General features: G+C 41.8%; 1 protein-coding gene across 2 annotated transcripts in view; it reads left to right on the forward strand.

Moving 5' to 3' along the window:
• Positions 1-19,359, forward strand: part of LOC133537848 (kalirin-like) — a 229,473-nt gene that overhangs the window by 191,030 nt on the left and 19,084 nt on the right. The window contains exons 42-55 of one of the 2 annotated variants that reach the window (XM_061878920.1): positions 6,544-6,617; positions 6,685-6,834; positions 8,598-8,693; positions 10,611-10,729; positions 10,792-10,858; positions 10,917-11,020; positions 11,095-11,164; positions 11,229-11,315; positions 12,057-12,149; positions 12,209-12,259; positions 12,326-12,403; positions 12,650-12,829; positions 17,655-17,826; positions 17,904-18,112. In XM_061878920.1, the coding sequence (XP_061734904.1) occupies positions 6,544-6,617; positions 6,685-6,834; positions 8,598-8,693; positions 10,611-10,729; positions 10,792-10,858; positions 10,917-11,020; positions 11,095-11,164; positions 11,229-11,315; positions 12,057-12,149; positions 12,209-12,259; positions 12,326-12,403; positions 12,650-12,829; positions 17,655-17,826; positions 17,904-18,112 (1,550 nt within the window). The remainder of the gene's footprint in view (positions 1-6,543; positions 6,618-6,684; positions 6,835-8,597; positions 8,694-10,610; positions 10,730-10,791; positions 10,859-10,916; positions 11,021-11,094; positions 11,165-11,228; positions 11,316-12,056; positions 12,150-12,208; positions 12,260-12,325; positions 12,404-12,649; positions 12,830-17,654; positions 17,827-17,903; positions 18,113-19,359) is intronic. The other variant, XM_061878919.1, reaches the window with a different exon arrangement.

Genomic DNA, 19,359 nt, shown 5'->3' on the forward strand with positions numbered 1-19,359 from the left:
ATACTAATAGGTATTATTTAATCATGTAATATATATTGTTTATTCTTCCAATATGTTTTCTATAATAATCAAATATATATTATGTAATTTACTAATATGTATTATTTAAATTAATAATATGTATTATTTAGGAATGTACTATGTAATATTTAATATTGTAGCATGTATTCTTTAATAATTTAATATATATTCTTTACTAATCTAATATATATGATTTAATATTCTAACATGTATTATTTAATAATCTAATATATATTATTTAATAATCAAATATATATTATTTAATATTCTTAAATTATATGTATTCTTTAACAATCTAATATATATTTTTTAATAATCTAATGTATATTATTTAACATTCATATATGTATTCTTTAATAATGTAATATATATTATTTGATAATTTAATATATGTGATTTATATAAAATTTGTATTATTTGATATACAAATATGTATTATTTAGTATTCTAATATGTATTCTTTAATAATATAATGTATGTATTATTTAATCTAATACGTATTGTTTAATAATCAAATGTTTTTTAAATATTTTAATATGTATTCTTTAATAATACTACGTTCATAATCTAATGTGTACTAATTTAATAATCTACTCTAATAGTATCATATGTATTCTTTGATAATCTAATAATCAATATTTAATAATCTAATAAGTATTCTTGAATAATGTAATACGTACTACTTTAATAATCTACTTTAATAATATAATGTGTTCTTTGATAATCTAATATATATTGTTTACTATTCTAATACGTGTTTTTTAATAATATAATACATATTTAATATACTAATATGTGTTCTTTAATAATATGATAGATATTTATTGTACTACTATATACTATTTAATTACTAATATGTATTATTTGATAATCCATCCATCCATCCATCATCTTCCGCTTATCCGAGGTCGGGTCGCGGGGGCAGCAGCCTAAGCAGGGAAGCCCAGACTTCCCTATCTCCAGCCACTTCGTCTAGCTCTTCCCGGGGGATCCCGAGGCGTTCCCAAGCCAGCCGGGAGACATAGTCTTTCCAACGTGTCCTGGGTCTTCCCCGTGGCCTCCTACCAGCTGGACGTGCCCTAAACACATCCCTAGGGAGGCGTTCGGGTGGCATCCTGACCAGATGCCCGAACCACCTCATCTGGCTCCTCTCGATGTGGAGGAGCAGCGGCTTTACGTTGAGCTCCTCCCGGATGGCAGAGCTTCTCACCCTATCTCTAAGGGAGAGCCCCGCCACCCGGCGGAGGAAACTCATTTCGGCCGCTTGTACCCGTGATCTTATCCTTTCGGTCATGACCCAAAGCTCATGACCATAGGTGAGGATGGGAACGTAGATCGACCGGTAAATTGAGAGCTTTGCCTTCCGGCTCAGCTCCTTCTTCACCACAACGGATCGATACAACGTCCGCATTACTGAAGACGCCGCACCGATCCGCCTGTCGATCTCACGATCCACTCTTCCCCCACTCGTGAACAAGACTCCTAGGTACTTGAACTCCTCCACTTGGGGCAGGGTCTCCTCCCCAACCCGGAGATGGCACTCCACCCTTTTCCGGGCGAGAACCATGGACTCGGACTTGGAGGTGCTGATTCTCGTTCCGGTCGCTTCACACTCGGCTGCGAACCGATCCAGTGAGAGCTGAAGATCCCGGCCAGATGAAGCCATCAGGACTACATCATCTGCAAAAAGCAGAGACCTAATCCCGTGGCCACCAAACCGGAACCCCTCAACGCCTTGACTGCGCCTAGAAATTCTGTCCATAAAAGTTATGAACAGAATCGGTGACAAAGGACAGCCTTGGCGGAGTCCAACCTTCACTGGAAACGTGTCCGACTTACTGCCAGCAATGCGGACCAAGCTCTGACACTGATCATACAGGGAGCGGACTGCCACAATAAGACATTCCGATACCCCATACTCTCTGAGCACTCCCCACAGGACTTCCCGAGGGACACGGTCGAATGCCTTCTCCAAGTCCACAAAGCACATGTAGACTGGTTGGGCAAACTCCCATGCACCCTCAAGAACCCTGCCGAGAGTATAGAGCTGGTCCACAGTTCCACGACCAGGACGAAAACCACACTGTTCCTCCTGAATCCGAGGTTCGACTATCCGGCGAAGCCTCCTCTCCAGTACACCTGAATAAACCTTACCGGGAAGGCTGAGGAGTGTGATCCCACGATAGTTGGAACACACCCTCCGGTCCCCCTTCTTAAAGAGAGGGACCACCACCCCGGTCTGCCAATCCAGAGTTACCGCCCCCGATGTCCACGCGATGCTGCAGAGTCTTGTCAACCAAGACAGCCCCACAGCATCCAGAGCCTTAAGGAACTCCGGGCGGATCTCATCCACCCCCGGAGCCTTGCCGCCGAGGAGCTTTTTAACTACCTCAGCGACCTCAGCCCCAGAAATAGGAGAGTCCACTACAGATTCCCCAGGCACCGCTTCCTCAAAGAAAGACGTGTTGGTGGGATTGAGGAGGTCTTCGAAGTATTTCCTCCACCGATCCACAACATCCGCAGTCGAAGTCCGCAGAACACCATCCGCACCATACACGGTGTTGATAGTGCACTGCTTCCCCTTCCTGAGGCGCCGTATGGTGGTCCAGAATCGCTTCGAAGCCGTCCGGAAGTCGTTTTCCATGGCTTCCCCGAACTCTTCCCATGTCCGAGTTTTTGCCTCCGCGACCGCTAAAGCTGCACACCGCTTGGCCCGTCGGTACCCGTCCACTGCCTCCGGAGTCCTATGAGCCAAAAGAACCCGATAGGACTCCTTCTTCAGCTTGACGGCATCCCTCACTGCTGGTGTCCACCAACGGGTTCTGGGATTACCGCCACGACAGGCACCAACAACCTTGCGGCCACAGCTCCAATCAGCCGCCTCGACAATAGAGGTTCGGAACATGGTCCACTCGGACTCAATGTCCCGCACCTCCCTCGTGACATGTTCAAAGTTCTCCCGGAGGTGGGAATTGAAACTCTCTCTGACAGGAGACTCTGCCAGACGTTCCCAGCAGACCCTCACAATGCGCTTGGGCCTGCCAGGTCTGTCCGGCATCCTCCCCCACCATCGCAGCCAACTCACCACCAGGTGGTGATCAGTAGAAAGCTCCGCCCCTCTCTTCACCCGAGTGTCCAAAACATAAGGCCGCAAATCCGATGACACAACTACAAAGTCGATCATGGAACTGCGGCCTAGGGTGTCCTGGTGCCAAGTGCACATATGGACACCCTTATGTTTGAACATGGTGTTTGTTATCGACAAACTGTGACGAGCACAAAAGTCCAATAACAAAACACCACTCGGGTTTAGATCCGGGCGACCATTCTTCCCAATCACGCCTCTCCAGGTTTCACTGTCGTTGCCAACATGAGCGTTGAAGTCTCCCAGTAGGACAAGGGAATCACCCGGAGGAGCACTTTCCAGTACTCCCTCGAGTGTACCCAAAAAGGGTGGGTATTCTGAACTGCTGTTTGGTGCGTAAGCACAAACAACAGTCAGGACCCGTCCCCCCACCCGAAGGCGAAGGGAAGCTACCCTCTCGTCCACTGGGTTGAACTCAAACGTACAGGCTTTGAGCCGGGGGGCAACCAGAATTGCCACCCCAGCCCGTCGCCTCTCACTGCCGGCAACGCCAGAGTGGAAGAGGGTCCAGTCCCTCTCGAGAGAACTGGTTCCAGAGCCCTTGCTGTGCGTCGAGGTGAGTCCGACTATATCCAGCCGGAACTTCTCTACCTCGCGCACTAGCTCAGGCTCCTTCCCCCCCAGTGAGGTGACGTTCCACGTCCCAAGAGCTAGCTTCTGTAGCCGAGGATCGGACCGCCAAGTGCCCTGCCTTCGGCTGCCGCCCAGCTCACAATGCACCCGACCTCTATGGCCCCTCCTATGAGTGGTGAGCCCATTGGAGGGATGACCCACGTTGCCTCTTCGGGCTGTGCCCGGCCGGGCCCCATGGGAACAGGCCCGACCACCAGGCGCTCGCCATCGTGCCCCAACTCCGGGCCTGGCTCCAGAGCGGGGCCCCGGCGACCCACGTCCGGGCGAGGGAAATCTGGGTTCATTTCGTTGTAATTCCATAGAAGTCTTTGAAGACTTCTATTTGATAATACTGTGTTACAAATTCAATATATACTACTTTAATAATTTACTATAATAATATAATATGATATTTTTAATAATCTAATATATATTATTTAAAATTCTAATAAGTATTAATCAACAATGTACTTTAATAATTTGCTTTAATAATAAATGTATTCCTTAATAATCTAATTCATATTATTTTTAATATTCTAGTACTATTTAAAAATCTAATATGTACTACTTTTTATAATCTACTTTAATACTAATTTGTATTTTTAATAATACTATGTTACTAGTATTCTTAAAAATATGTAGTACTTTAATAATGTAATATGTAGTCTTTAATTACTATTTAACATTTTAATAAGTATTCTAATAATACTTTAATAGTCTAATATGTATTACTTTAATCATCCACTTTTATAGTACAATACATATTCTTTAATATTCTAATATGCACTCTTTAACAAACTAATATGTACTACTTTCCATCCATTTTTCTTCCGCTTGTCCCTAATATGTACAACTTTAATATTCTAATAAGTATTATGTTATCTGATATGTATTATTTAACAAACTATATGTACTATTATAATATTTTAATATGTACTACTTTAATAATCTAAAATGTATTCTTAAATAATCTAAAATGTACTCTTTCAAAATATTATATTTACTCCTTTAGTATTGCTACACTACACACTGTACAGTGTTCAGAATCAGAAGTACTTTATTATTAATCCCAGAGGGGAAATTAAGAACATATACATTATACACCATAAAATATTCCAATATGGTATTTAAAGGCCTACTGAAATGAGATGTTCTTATTTAAACGGTGATAGCAGGTCCATTCTATGTGTCATACTTGATCATTTCGCGATATTGCAATATTTTTGCTGAAAGGATTTAGTAGAGAACATCGACGATAAAGTTCGCAACTTTTGGTCGCTAATAAAAAAGCCTTGCCTTTACCGGAAGTAGCAGACTATGTGCCCGTGACGTCACCAGTGTGTGGGCTCCTCATATCCTCACATTGTTTATAATGTGAGCCTCCAGCAGCAAGAGCTATTCGGAACGACAAAGCGACAATTTCCCCATTAATTTGAGCGAGGATGAAAGATTCGTGGATGAGGAAAGTTAGGGTGAAGCACAAAAAAAAAAAGTGACGCCTCCAGGCGGCGGCAGTGGGACCGTTTCAGATGTAATTATACACATTTACTAGGGTAATTCTGGTAGATCCCTTATCTGCTTATTGTTTTAATAGTGTTTTAGTGAGATTGTAAAGTCATACCTGAAAGTAGGATGGCTGCGGTGAACGCCAGTGTCTCTCAGAGAAGCCAATGGAGGAGCCAAGATCACAGCTGCGCTTTTGAGCTGCAGGAGGAAGTAGCGTAATCCACTGAAGTCTCCGCTACGAGCCGACTTAATATCACAATTGTCCCATCCAAAAACTTGCTGGTTGACGTAGAGAAACATGTTCGCTTGACCGCTCTGTGTTAAAGCTTCACAACAAACAAAGAAACACAGGCTGTGTTTCGGTGCTAAAGGCAGCTGCAATCCACCGCTTTCCACCAACAGCATTATTCTTTCTAGTCTCCATTATTAATTGAACAAATTGCAAAAGATTCAGCAACACAGATGTCCAAATTACTGTGTAATTATGCGATGAAAAGAAACGACTTTTAGCCGTGTGTGGTGCTGGGCTAATATGTCCCCTCCAACCCGAGACGTCACAAACACGCATCATCATTCCGTAACGTTTTCAACAAGAAACTCCCCAGGAAATTTAAAATTGTAATTTAGTAAACTAAACCGGCCGTTTTGGCATGTGTTGCAATGTTAATATTTCATCATTGATATATAAACTATCAGACTGCGTGGTAGGCAGTAGTGGGTTTCAGTAGGCCTTTAAATACTACAGTGGTACTCGAGGTGTTGTATGATTCTGTTTCCAGTAGAAATATTGCCCTTTTTTGCTTATCATACCATCAAATAATGTTTGTAATCATTGATTATAAATAATAAATAGGTTGGCCGCAAAATAAATTGCATGAAGAATCCCATTGGTGATTCAGTCTCAGTTTTTTTTATTGCAAATTAATCCACTACGGGCCCAAAGAAAGTTGCGAGTGGCAGCACTAGGGATGGGTACTGAATTTGGTGCTTCTTTGGCACCGACCCAATCCCGTCACCGATTCAGATAAAATCCATCGGTGCCATATTAAGTAATCTGGGTTGTTGGTGCTGCTTCAGCCGGCTCTTTGCACTCAAGCAGCACTGAGAGCGGACAAACTCGCCCTTGGTTGGCAAAGTTGCAATTTTCAATGCCAACAAAGAAAATGACTCAAAAAAACGCTCCACGCTAAGTAAAGCTCCACTTTTCCAAAAATGCGCTAGCCTGATGCTAATGTACATTGGTATTTGTTGATTGATAGGTCCAGTGTCGGGACGAGAGGACAACAGGAGGGGACAACCCGGTCTTAACCCATATGATGACATCATTGACGAGGTAGCCAATCAATCTTCTTCTTCCTTGTCCTTCTTCTGCTCACTTTGTCCACTTATCCTTTCCTCAGCGGGCCGTCATCAGCAATGATGGCAGCGTCCTCTCCAAGACGCCATCTGGCATGCAGAGCGGCGGAGAGGAGGAGCAAGATGAGGAGGCCCATACCCCCCTGCCCCCTCCTATGGAAATCATCAAGGACCCCTCAGCGCAGGACGACAAGGTGATTGACAGTGTGTACTTGTACAAATGTACACTTTGTACAAATAGTATTAGTGTGTACACGTATAAATGTACACTTTGTACATGTAGTATTAGTGTGTACAGGTATAAATGTACACTTTGTACATGTAGTATTAGTGTGTACATGTATAAATGTACACTTTGTGCAAGTAGTATTAGTGTGTACACGTATAAATGTACACTTTGTACATGTAGTATTAGTGTGTACAGGTATAAAGGTACACTTTGTACATGTAGTATTAGTGTGTACACGTATAAATGTACACTTTGTACAAATAGTATTAGTGTGTACATGTATAAACGTACATGCATGTATTGTTATTATTCTTTGTTTTTACGCTTTGTCCAAGTATTGTTAATATTATTGTACAAATGTACACTTTGTACAAGTATTGTTAGTATTCTTGGATAAATGTACACTCTGTACAAGTATTGTTAGTATAATTGTATAAATATACACTTTATAAAAGTATTGTTAGTATTCTTGTATAAATGTATACTTTATACAAATATTGTTAGTATTCTTGTAAAGATGTACAATGTGTACAAGTATTGTTAGTATTCTTGTATAGTTGTACACTTTGTACAAGGATTGTTGGTATTCTTGTATAAATGTACACCAAATTCAAGTATTGTTAGTATTCCTGTATAAATATGCACTTTGTACAATTATTGTTTGTATTCTTGTATAAATATAAAATTTATAAAAGTAAAAGTTAGTATTATTGTATAAATGTACACTTTGTACAAGTAGTATTAGTGTGTACATGTATAATTGTACACTTTGAGCAAGGATTGTGAGTATTCTTGTATAAATGTACACTGAATTCAAGTATTGTTAGTATTCCTGTATGAATATACACTTTGTACACATAAATTGTTAGTATGTTTGTATAAATATACACATCAAACAAGTATTGTTAGTATTCCTTTATAAATATACACTTTGTACAAATATTGTTAGTATTCTTTTATAAATATACACTTCATACAAATATTCTTAGTATTCCTGTATAAACGTACACTTTGTTTAAGTATTATTAGTATTTTTGTATAAATGTACACCTTATACAAGTAGTATTAGTGTGTACATGTATAATTGTACTCTTTGTACAAGTATTGTTAGTATTCCTGTATAAATATACACTTTGTACAAATATTGTTAGTATTCCTGTATAAATGTACACTTTATATAAGTATTGTTAGTATCCTTGTATAAATGTACACTTTATACAAGTAGTAATAATATGTACATGTATAATTGTGCACTTTATATAAGTTTTGTTAGTATTCCTGTATACTTTATACACCCCCGGCACAAAAGTACTGTGCTGTGTCATGAACTGTCTAGCGGGTAAGGGGGGGTCTCGCTCAGGGCGCCGTTAAACCACAACCACTGCTGCACAAACACCACCTTCGTAAGAGCATATGTGATTGGATGGTTGGTCAATAGCTGAACGAGTGTAATATCTCTTCTTTGATGGATGACTTCTTATTTGCCGGTCCTACATGTTGTCAAGGTGTGTCCCTCAGCGTTCACACAACGTTGTGGAGCGTCGTCACACTTGCTGATTTATGGGACACCACCACGTGGACTTAGGGGGGGGTTTTATGGACGCTAGTGCTCACAGATCATGGTTCTCTTTACTGTCCAGTTTCCTTTTTCCTTTCCTGCCTTTCCTCCCCGCCATGCTTCCTAACACGCTGTTGTTGTTTCCTTCTTCTCCCCGCCCGCCTCCTCAGTCCTCGTCCTTGCTAACGTCTCTACAGGCGTCCTCTGAGGGGCCCTGCGCCGCCGAGCTGGTTAGCGCCATAGAAAAACTGGTTAAAACCAAGATGGTGAGTGTGTGAGTGTGTGAGTGTGTGAGTGTGTGAGTGTGTGAGTGTGTGTGTGAGTGTGTGTGTGTGTGTGTGTGTGTGTGTGTGTGTGCGTGTGTGTGTGCGTGCGTGCGTGCGTGCTTGCGCCCGCAGCGCAAAGCCGCTTCTAAGATGCTAATCTTCATCACTGCAGTGGAAAATAGACTAAGTTTTTGTCCAAGTACCGTTATCACTGGAGGACTCAAGGAATAGGGATGGCCAAGCATGCTAACGTACACACCGAGTAGGACGACACAAGCTAACCGCTAAACTGCTAAAACTGAAGGTGATCAATCCAGATGTCGATACTATCGATACTTAGTGTAGCATCCGTGTATAAACGATACCAAAATTGATTAGGTCATTATTTTTATCTTTCTTTTTCTTACAAAATCTTTTTTTCTGTTGTTTATTGTCCACTAGTCAATCTATTTTCTTAAATTGTATGTAGCATTCATTACCACACATTTGATTTGATTTGCAACAATATAATAACAATATAATATATATTTTGTTTATTATAACTATATGCTGTTTCCGGGAGATGATACCAGTACTCGAAGATACAATTTGAATAATTGTAGGGGTTAATAGATATTATAAATTAAAAAAAATAACATCTAATTTTTATTGGAATATTTAAAAATTAGCTGATTAATAAGTTAAAAAATTAAAGTACCAATGATTGTCACACACACAAAGTAGGTGTGGCGAAATTATTCTCTACATTTGACCCATCAACCTTGTTCATCCCCGGGGAGGTGAGGTGAGGGGAGCGGTGGGCCGCACACGGGAATTATTTTTGGTGATCCAACCCCCAATCCCATACCTTGATGCTGAGTGCCAAGCAGGGAGGTAATGGGTCCCATTTGTATAGTTTTTGGTGTGACCCAGGGTTTGAACTCACATCCTACCAATCTCAGGGCGGACACTCTAACCACTAGGCAACTGAAAGGGTATTGTGATAACTTCAGTCTCGTTGTTATATATTTTTTTATTACCATCATCGTATTGAGTACAAGTGTGACATTAAATTTCAACTAGATTTGCAAGTCCAAAACACTAGGTAGCAGTAGTGTATAGTTAATGGATTGTTTTGTGCTGCGACCTAAAAGTGTTAATACTGTAAGTGTTACACTTGTTGCGCACCAGCTGTTTGGTTGTAACGTGCATCTTAGTTGTAGTTTTTATTAAGAAATTTGGAGGTGATGAAATAGCCATGTCAAATCGCTAATGCTAATCAGTGGCATGTCAATAGCGAAACCAATGTATATTAGCATCAAGCTAGCGCATTTTTGGAAAAGATAAGTCCTGCTTTACTTAGGTTGGAGCAGTTTTTTTTGTTTGTTTTTTGAGTCAAATGCTTTTTTGGCTTTGAAAATTACATTACCAAGAGTCCGCTGTCAGTTCTGTGGGAGTGATCGCCGAAATCCGAAGTGGCACCAATGGAATTTTACAAGAATTGGTGCCTGGTAGGACTTTCGGGATTCCAAAAAAGTACCTAGCAGAGATATTTATAAAACAATCTTGGCTTATTCCAAACTTGGAATTTGAGACATAAGCGACGTATTTTGCCGTAGTTATGTCATAGAATTTAGCCTTATATGGCAGAGGTTTACCCGAAGAGCTTTGCACAAGCCATTTTTATCCAAAAAAAGCTCCTTTTTCTCTAACCTGTGGTTGCGGGGCAGACGGGCTCGTACGTGCACATGCATCCTCCGCTCGTGCCATTTCTAATACAAAGTCCAGTACGAATTTAAACCCCAGAATCCATCAACGATACCAAACGTGAAAACCACATAGGTCCAGACTGGGAATGAAAGGGGTCTTCCTCAGGCCACTGAAAGCCAGACTGACCAAACATAAAGGTCCTAAAGTTCCCTCGTCTCTCCCCGACAGACTTTAGAACCAGGAGCCTACCCGGGGTTTGCCCAGCTGTCGCCGCCAGAACAAAGCACTCCGGTCCAGCCCCGGAACCCTGAGCTGGAGCAAAGAGCCAAAGCCATGAGGGGGCGCATGTGAGTCCACCAGCCAAACAGCACCTTGACTTGTTGTGACGTTTCCTCCCGCTTGCACTCAGGTTCGTGGTCAACGAGCTGATCCAGACAGAAAAGGACTACGTCAAAGACCTTGGCATCGTGGTCGAGGTGGGTCCGGGAAACGATCCCCTGGAGTCGCATGTAGCGTGACGTCTTGTCCTTGCAGGGTTTCATGAAGAACATTGAGGAGAAAGGCGTCCCGGACGTCATGAAGGGAAAGGAGAAGATTGTCTTCGGGAACATCCATCAGATCTACGATTGGCACAGAGAGTACGTCCCTCGCAGTTTTCTCCTTTTGTGCGCGCCTTCGACCAGCCAATCACAGTGTTGCTCTTTTTTGCCAGCTTCTTTGTGGGAGAGCTGGAGAAATGCCTAGATGACCACGAGCTCCTGGCCAAACTGTTCATCAAACACGTGAGAGATGACCACTAGACCGCCGTCCGTTACGTCCGCTTACCTTCTTCTCTTTGTTGGCCAGGAGAGAAGACTGCACATGTACGTCATCTACTGTCAGAATAAACCCAGGTCGGAGTTCATCGTTGCAGAGTATGACACCTATTTTGACGTAAGTCATCTCTTTCTTATCCTCAAGACGACTTTTCGAGGGGTGGAGGTTCCTCAGGAAATTGTTTTAAGTCCATTCCATTTCTATGGACGACTTAGCAAGAACATCCAGTCGAACTTAGTCTGATTCTTCAGGTCTTTTGGTTTGAAGGAAGCTTGAGAACGCCTCTGTCCGATCGTGTTTGGCTTTTTAGGCAAAGAAACAAGTGTTCACACCAGCAAGCAAGCAAATTACAGACATGGACTACGTTTGCACTGCAGGCCAAAGTGGCCCTTATTGGGATATTTCTTCCAGCTGACTGTTTACATTGCAAGTACAGTGTGTTCTTTATCAGACTCCAGTGTAGACGTGCACAGGCCCCAATTTGACCTCAATGTCACTTGCGCATTTTGATTTGAAAACAAAGGAAGTTGACCGAATTCCGTAAATTAACAAGGAAGTTGCTACTACTACTACAAAATAAAATAAAAGTTGCCATACCTTAAAAATGAGTGTTTTAACGTGAAAATAAATTAAAGTAATACATGTATATATGTACACATATTAATAGATAAATACATTTTTGTATTTATTTAGTAAATAAATAATATATCTATCTATACATATATGACATGTATATCCATCCATTTATACATATATAAATTAATAAAAAATAAAAAAAATGGGGCGAAGTCGGACTAATTTAGTGCATGGAAACGTATGTTGAAAAACGATACACAACACAAGTGTGATTTCCTGCAGGGAGTCCAGCAGGATATCCAGTCCAGGTTTACCATCAGCGACTTCCTCATCAAGCCCATCCAAAGAATCACCAAATACCAACTGCTCCTGAAGGTATGTTCCATGTTCAGAAAGTCAGGTGTCGACGTTCAACGCCAACCTTTGTGCGACAGGATTTCTTGAGGTACAGCTCCAAGGCGGGAATGGACTGTAAACCAATTGAGGTAGATGACACGGACACTTTGTTTAGAGTGTAACATGAACTAAGACCTTGCCTGTCCTTCCAACAGAAAGCAGTGGATTTGATGTCCCAGGTCCCTAAACTGTGTAACGACATGATGAATTTAGGTCGGCTGCAAGGCTACGAGGTGCGTTTGTTTTCTACTTTTTTTATTTCTATTCTATTTTATGATTGGGACTACAAGCTGTGACCTCACGCAGCAGGAGAGAATGTTGATATGCCTCTGTAGGCGCTGCTGCTTTGGTTAGCAACTCTATTTGACTACGCTTACCTGTCGACAGCTAACTTGGTGTCGTGCACCTCTAAAATGATTTAGGAGAAGTACTGTGGGACACGGTTGGTGTTGACCAAGGTTTTTTTTTGTGCACCGCAGGGCAAACTGACAAGTCAGGGCAAGCTGCTACAGCAGGAAACCTTCTTTGTGACGGAGCAGGACGTCTTGTCGCGCTCCAAAGAACGCAGAGTTTTCCTCTTTGAGCAGATCGTCATCTTCAGCGAGCTGCTCAGGAAAGGCTCGTCCACGCCCGGATACCAGTTCAAGAAGAGCATCAAGGTAGAAAAGGATCTACCAAGTTATGTGACTGCTTAGAGACAAGCATTCACTCACTAATGCTACGATACACATATATACACATACAATCGTGGTCATAAGTTTACATACACTTGTATAAAACATAATGTCATGGCTTTCTTGAGTTTCCAATCATTTCTACAACTCTTATTTTTCTGTGATAGAAAGATTGGAGCACATACTTGTTTGTCACAGAAAAAAATCCAGAAGTTTGGTTGTTTTATGAACTTATAATGGGCCTACTGAAAATGTGACCAAATCTGCATGGTCAAAAGTATACAAACCCTGTTTCCATTTGAGTTGTGGAATTGTGTTAGATGTAAATATAAACAGAACGCAATGATTTGTAAATCCTTTTAAACCCATATTCAATTGAATAAACTGCAAAGACAAGATTTTTGATGTTCAAACTCATAAACTTTTTTTTTTTTGCTAATAATAATTAACATAGAATTTCATGGCTGCAACACATGCCAAAGTAGTTGGGAAAGGGCATGTTCACCACTGTGTTACATCACCTTTTCTTTTAACAACATTCAATAAACGTTTGGGAACTGAGGAAACTAATTGTTGAAGCTTTGAAAGTGGAATTCTTTCCCATTCTTGTTTTATGTAGGGCTTCAGTCGTTCAACAGTCCAGGGTCTCTGCAGTCGTATTTTACGCTTCATAATGCACCACACATTTTCGATGGGAGACAGGTCTGGACTGCAGGTGGGCCAGGAAAGTACCCACACTCTTTTTTACGAAGCCACGCTGTTTTAACAAGTGGCTTGGCATTGTCTTGCTGAAATAAGCAGGAGCATCCATGATAATGTTGCTTGGATGGCAACATATGCTGCTCCAAAACCTGTATGTAATTATTAGCATTAATGGTGCCTTCACAGATGTGTAGGTTAATCATGCCTTGGCCGCTAATACACCCCCATACCATCACATATACTGGCTTTTGAATTTTGCGCCTAGTACAATCCGGATGGTTCTTTTCCTTTTTGTTCCAGAGGACACGATGTCCACAGTTTCCAAAAACAATTTGAAATGTGGACTCGTCAGACCACAGAACACTTTTCCACTTTGCATCAGTCCATCTCGGACCCAGAGAAGCCGGCGGTTGTTGATAAATGGCTTTCGCTTTGCATAGAGCTTTAACTTGCACTTACAGATATAGCGACAAACTGTATTTAGTGACAGTGGTTTTCTGAAGTGTTCCTGAGCCCATGTGGTGATATCCTTTCGAGATTGAGGTCGGTTTTTGATACAGTGCCGTCTGAGGGATCGAAGATCACGGTCATTCAATGTTGGTTTCCGGCCATGCCGCTTACGTGGAGTGATTTCATCAGATTCTCTGAACTTTTTGATGATATTATGGACCGTAGATGTTGAAATCCCTAAATTTCTTGCAACTGCACTTTGAGAAATGTTGTTCTTAAAGGCCTACTGAAACCCACTACTACCGACCACACAGTCTTATAGTTTATATATCAATGATGAAATCTTGCCAATACGGCCGGTTTAGTTTACTAAATTACAATTTCAAATTTCGCGCGGAGTTTCTTGTTTATAACGTCGCGGAATGATGACGTGTGCGCGCGACGTCTCGGGTTGTAGAGGACATTTTAGCCCAGCACCACTTACGGCTAAAAGTCGTCTCTTTTCATCGCATAATTACACAGTATTTTGGACTTCTGTGTTGCTGAATCTTTAGCAATTTGTTCAATTAATAATGGAGACTATAAAGAAGAATGCTGTTGGTGGAAAGCCGTGGATTGCAGCTGCCTTTAGCAACCGAAACACAGCCGGTGTTTCTTTGTTTGTTCTGAAGCTTTAGAAAGCATGTTTCTCTACCTCATTTCAACCAGCAGGTTTTCGGATGAGAAAATTGTGATATTAAGTTGGCTATTATCGGAGACTTGTGCGGAGTTAGCGTCCTCCTGCAGCAGCTGTCAAAAAGGCAGCTGTGATCTTGGCTCCTCCAATAGCTTCTCTCAGAGACACTGGCAGTCATCACAGCCCTCCGACTTTCAGGTTTGACTTTATACTCGCACTAAAACACTATTACACAATAAGCAGATAAGGGATTTTCCAGAATTATCCTAGTAAATGTGTCTAATAACATCTGAATCGGTCCCACTGCACTTGCCTTTTTTTTCTTTCTAGTGCTTCACTCTAACTTTCCTCATCCACAAATCTTTCATCCTCGCTCAAATTAATGGGGAAATCGTGGCTTTCTTGGTCCAAATCGATCTTGCTGCTGGTGGCACGCGCACATCGTCTGCTACTTCCGGTACAGGCAAGGCTTTTTTATTAGCGACCAAAAGTTGCGAACTTTATTATAGATGTTCTCTACTAAATCCTTTCAGCAAAAATATGGCAATATCGTAAAATGATCAAGTATGACACATAGAATGGACCTGCTATCCCCGTTTAAATAAGAAAATCTAATTTTAGTAGGCCTTTAAACTGTTTGACTATTTTTTCACGTAGTTGTGGACAAAGGGGTGTACCTCGCTCCATCTTTTCTTGTGAAAGACTGAGCATTTTTTGGGAAGTTGTTTTTATACCCAATCATGGCACCCACCTATTCCTAATTAACTTGCACACCTGTAGGATGTTCCCAACTTCTTTGTCATGTGTTGCCAGCATGAAATTCCAAAGTTAATGATTATCTGAAAAAAAAAATATTTATCAGTTTGAACATCAAATATGTTGTCTTTGTAGCATATTCAACTGAAAATGGGTTGAAAATGATTTGCAAATCATTATATTCCGTTTATATTTATTTACATCCAACAAAATTTCCCAACTCATATGGAAACAGGGTTTGTACGTACAGCAATGGTAATATTTGGTTACATGTCCCTTGGCAAATTTCACTGCAATACGGTACTTTTGGTAGCCATCCACAAGCTTCTGGCAAGCTTCTGGTTGAATGTTTGACCTCTTCTCTTGGCAGAATTGGTGCAGTTCAGGTAAATGTGTTGGTTTTCTGACATGGACTTGTTTCTTCAGCATTGTCCACATGTTCTCAATGGCGTTTAAGTCAGGACTTTGGGAAGGCCATTCTAAAACATTAATTCTAGCCAGATTTAGCCATTCCTTTACCACTTTTGACGTGTATTTGGAGTCACACCCAACTGCGCCCAAGACCCAAACCCCGGGCTGATGATTTTTGGTTGTCCTGAAGAATTTGGAAGTAATCTTCCTTTTTCATTGTCCCGTTTACTCTCTGTAAAGCACCAGTTCCATCCATCCTTCCATCCATTTTCTACCGCGTGTCCCTTTCGAGGCTGCGGGGAGTCTCTAGAGCCTATCTCAGCTGCGTCCTGGCGGAAGGCGGTGTACACCCTGGACAAGTCGCCACCTCTTCGCACAGATGGACAGACAACATTCACACTCACATTTAAACACTAGGGCCAATTTAGTGTTGCCAATCAACCTATCCCCAGGTGCATGTCTTTGGAGGTGGGAGGAAGCCGGAGTACCCGGAGGGAACTCACGCAGTCACGGGTAGAACATGCAAATTCCACACAGAAAGATCCCGAGCCCAGGATTGAACTCAGGACTTTCGTATTGTGAAGCAGACGCACTAACCCCTCTTTCACCGTGCTGCCCCACCACCAGTTCCATGGACAGCAGAACAGGCACAAATCTTAATACTACCACCACCATGCTTGACAGTATGATGGTGTTCCTGTGATTAAAGGCCTCACCTTTTTACCTCCAAACATATTGCTGTGTATTGTGGCAAAAACGCTCAATTTTTGTGTCATCTGACCACAGAACTTTCCTCCAGAAGGTCTTATCTTTGTCCATGTGATCAGCAGCAAACTTTAGACGAGCTTTAAGGTGTCGCTTCTGGACCAAGGGCTTCCTTCTTGCATGGTAGCCTCTCAGTCCATGGCGATGCAAAACACGCTTCACTGTAGACGCTGACACCTGTGTTCCAGAAGCTTCCAATTCATTGTAGACCTGCTTTTTGGTGGTTCTCGGTTGACTCTTGATCATCCAGACTTTTCTCTCAGCAGCAGGTGATGGCTTCCGTTTTCTTCCTGATCGTGGCAGTGACAAAACTGTGCCATGCACTTTACACTTACTAACAATTGTCTGCACAGTTACTCTTGGGACTTTAAGCTGCTTTGAAATGGCTCAAAGTGACTTTCTTGACTTGTTGAAGTCAATGATTCATTTTTTCAGATCCGTGCTGACTTCCTTGACTTTCCCATTGTCGCGTTTGTAACTGAGTCGAATGACTGCATCACATGAGCCCTATTTTAAATGGGCTCAGAGAAGTCAACAGGTGTCGTCAATCATAATCACTCAGATGAACTTAAGAGGCCATGCCATGAAAGTACTTTGATTTGATTGTAACTTTTCTACACCACCAAAATTGATAATGTATGTTGCTGTATGTATACTTCTGACCCAGCAGATTTGCTCACATTTTCGGTAGACCCATAATAAATTCATAAAAGAACCAAACTTCATGAATGTTTTTTGTGACCAACAAGTATGTGCTCCCATCACTCTATCACAAAAAAATAACAGTTGTAGAAATTATTGGAAAATTAAAGACAGCCATGACATTATGTCCTTCACAAGTGTATGTAAACTTTTGACCACGACCGTATATGCATGTATGTGTATATCTATATTATATTCAAATTTGTATATTTGTACCGCGGGTCGTATGTATCTGTTTAAGCATTTTTTAAGAAATCACATGCAAATGCGTCTTAGCCAATTATGCAAATTAGATGACATCATCTACATTCCTCAAGCGTGCCGTTGTAAAGCTGTGCTCCTCTGCAGGTGTCCTACTTGGGTCTGGAGGAGAGCGCAGACAACGACCCGTGTAAGTTTGTGTTGTCGTGTCGCGGCTCGTCGGAGCGTTTCACCCTGCAGGCGGCCAATGTGGACATTAAGCGGGTCTGGCTGAGACACATCCAGGACCTGCTGGATGCCCAAAGCAACTTCCTGTCAGGTGAGTCGCTGTCCTTTGACCTTTTGCTCATCATTGTCTGCTGTGGTGACGGTAGCATGTGGTGTCCTTGAACGCAGCGCTCCAGTCCCCCATCGAGTTCCATCGAGAGCGAGGCGGGATCAGTGCCACACTGTCGAGAAAACGCTCGACCGCCAGTAACCACTCGGCCGCGTCTCACAGCCGGCCCTCGTCAGTCGTCGGCCAGGGCGAGAAGGACGGCGAGAGGGGGCGGGGCCCGATGACCACATCCACCTCCAACGGCGGCACTATGTGCTTCGACTCCAGGGTGAGTCCATGGAGTTCGCCTCAAGGGTCAGGAAGGAGCTTCTGCTCCCGTCTATTTGTTTGTTAGCTAACAAGCTTGCAGGAGTACACAAAAAGGTCGTATGCTAAGCAGTTACTATTTCTAGGTACTTGTCAGGAAGCTTTGCAAAAACTTACCTTGTCTCTTGACCACAGCTGGAGGCGGTTTTGCTGCAGCATCACTCAAAACATTTGGTCGAAGGGCGACTGCATGTAAATTAACTATGTGTATGTATATATATGTATGTATATATGTCCAGTATATGTATACAGTGGGGCAAAAAAGTATTGTCAGCCACCGATTGTGCAAGTTCTCCCACTTAAAATGATGACAGAGGTCTGTAATTTTCATCATAGGTACACTTCAACTGTGAGAGACAGAATGTGAAAAAAAAATCCACAAATTCACATTGTAGGAATTTTAAAGAATTTATTTGTAAATTATGGTGGAAAATAAGTATTTGGTCAACCATTCTAAGCTCTCACTGATGGAAGGAGGATTTGGCTCCAAATCTCACGATACATGGCCCCATTCATTCTTTCCTTAACACAGATCAATCGTCCTGTCCCCTTAGCAGAAAAACAGACCCAAAGCATGAGGTTTCCAACCCCATGCTTCACAGTAGGTGTGGTGTTCTTGGGATGCAACTCAGTATTCTTCTTCCTCCAAACACGACGAGTTGAGTTTATACCAAAATGGATACATGGATGATACAGCAGAGGATTTGGAGAATGTCATGTGGTCAGATGAAACCAAAATAGAACTTTTTGGTATATACTCAATATATCTAAATAGATAGATACATACATACATACTGCTCATAAATATATATTCAAATTATAATGGATATATAATTAATAATGAATATCATTGGATATTACCTACCCTGTTTACTTCCGAGACGACTTCCCTAAAGTTTTGTAAGCAATCAGAAATTCACGCAGCTAAAATGCACCAAACATGGATAAGTACGGAGAGAGTGTTTTGCATTTTTCCCATCATGCCTAGTACCAAAGAAATGGTACCGGGACAACCCTACTTGGCATTATTTTTCGCTGTGATTTTTGCATCTTTGTTGTTTTTGCTTGATTATAAAAGACGTGGATGAAGGAGGTGATCTGCAGTAGAGGAACACCATTCTTATAGATTCAATAGTCAGTGTTTTATTGTTTATAGATCATTCTGTGTTTTCATGTACATTCTGAGTGTCCTATTTAATGAAAAAGACC

The sequence above is a fragment of the Nerophis ophidion genome, linkage group LG19 (assembly GCF_033978795.1).
Source record: "Nerophis ophidion isolate RoL-2023_Sa linkage group LG19, RoL_Noph_v1.0, whole genome shotgun sequence".
Classification (NCBI taxonomy): Eukaryota; Metazoa; Chordata; class Actinopteri; order Syngnathiformes; family Syngnathidae; genus Nerophis; species Nerophis ophidion.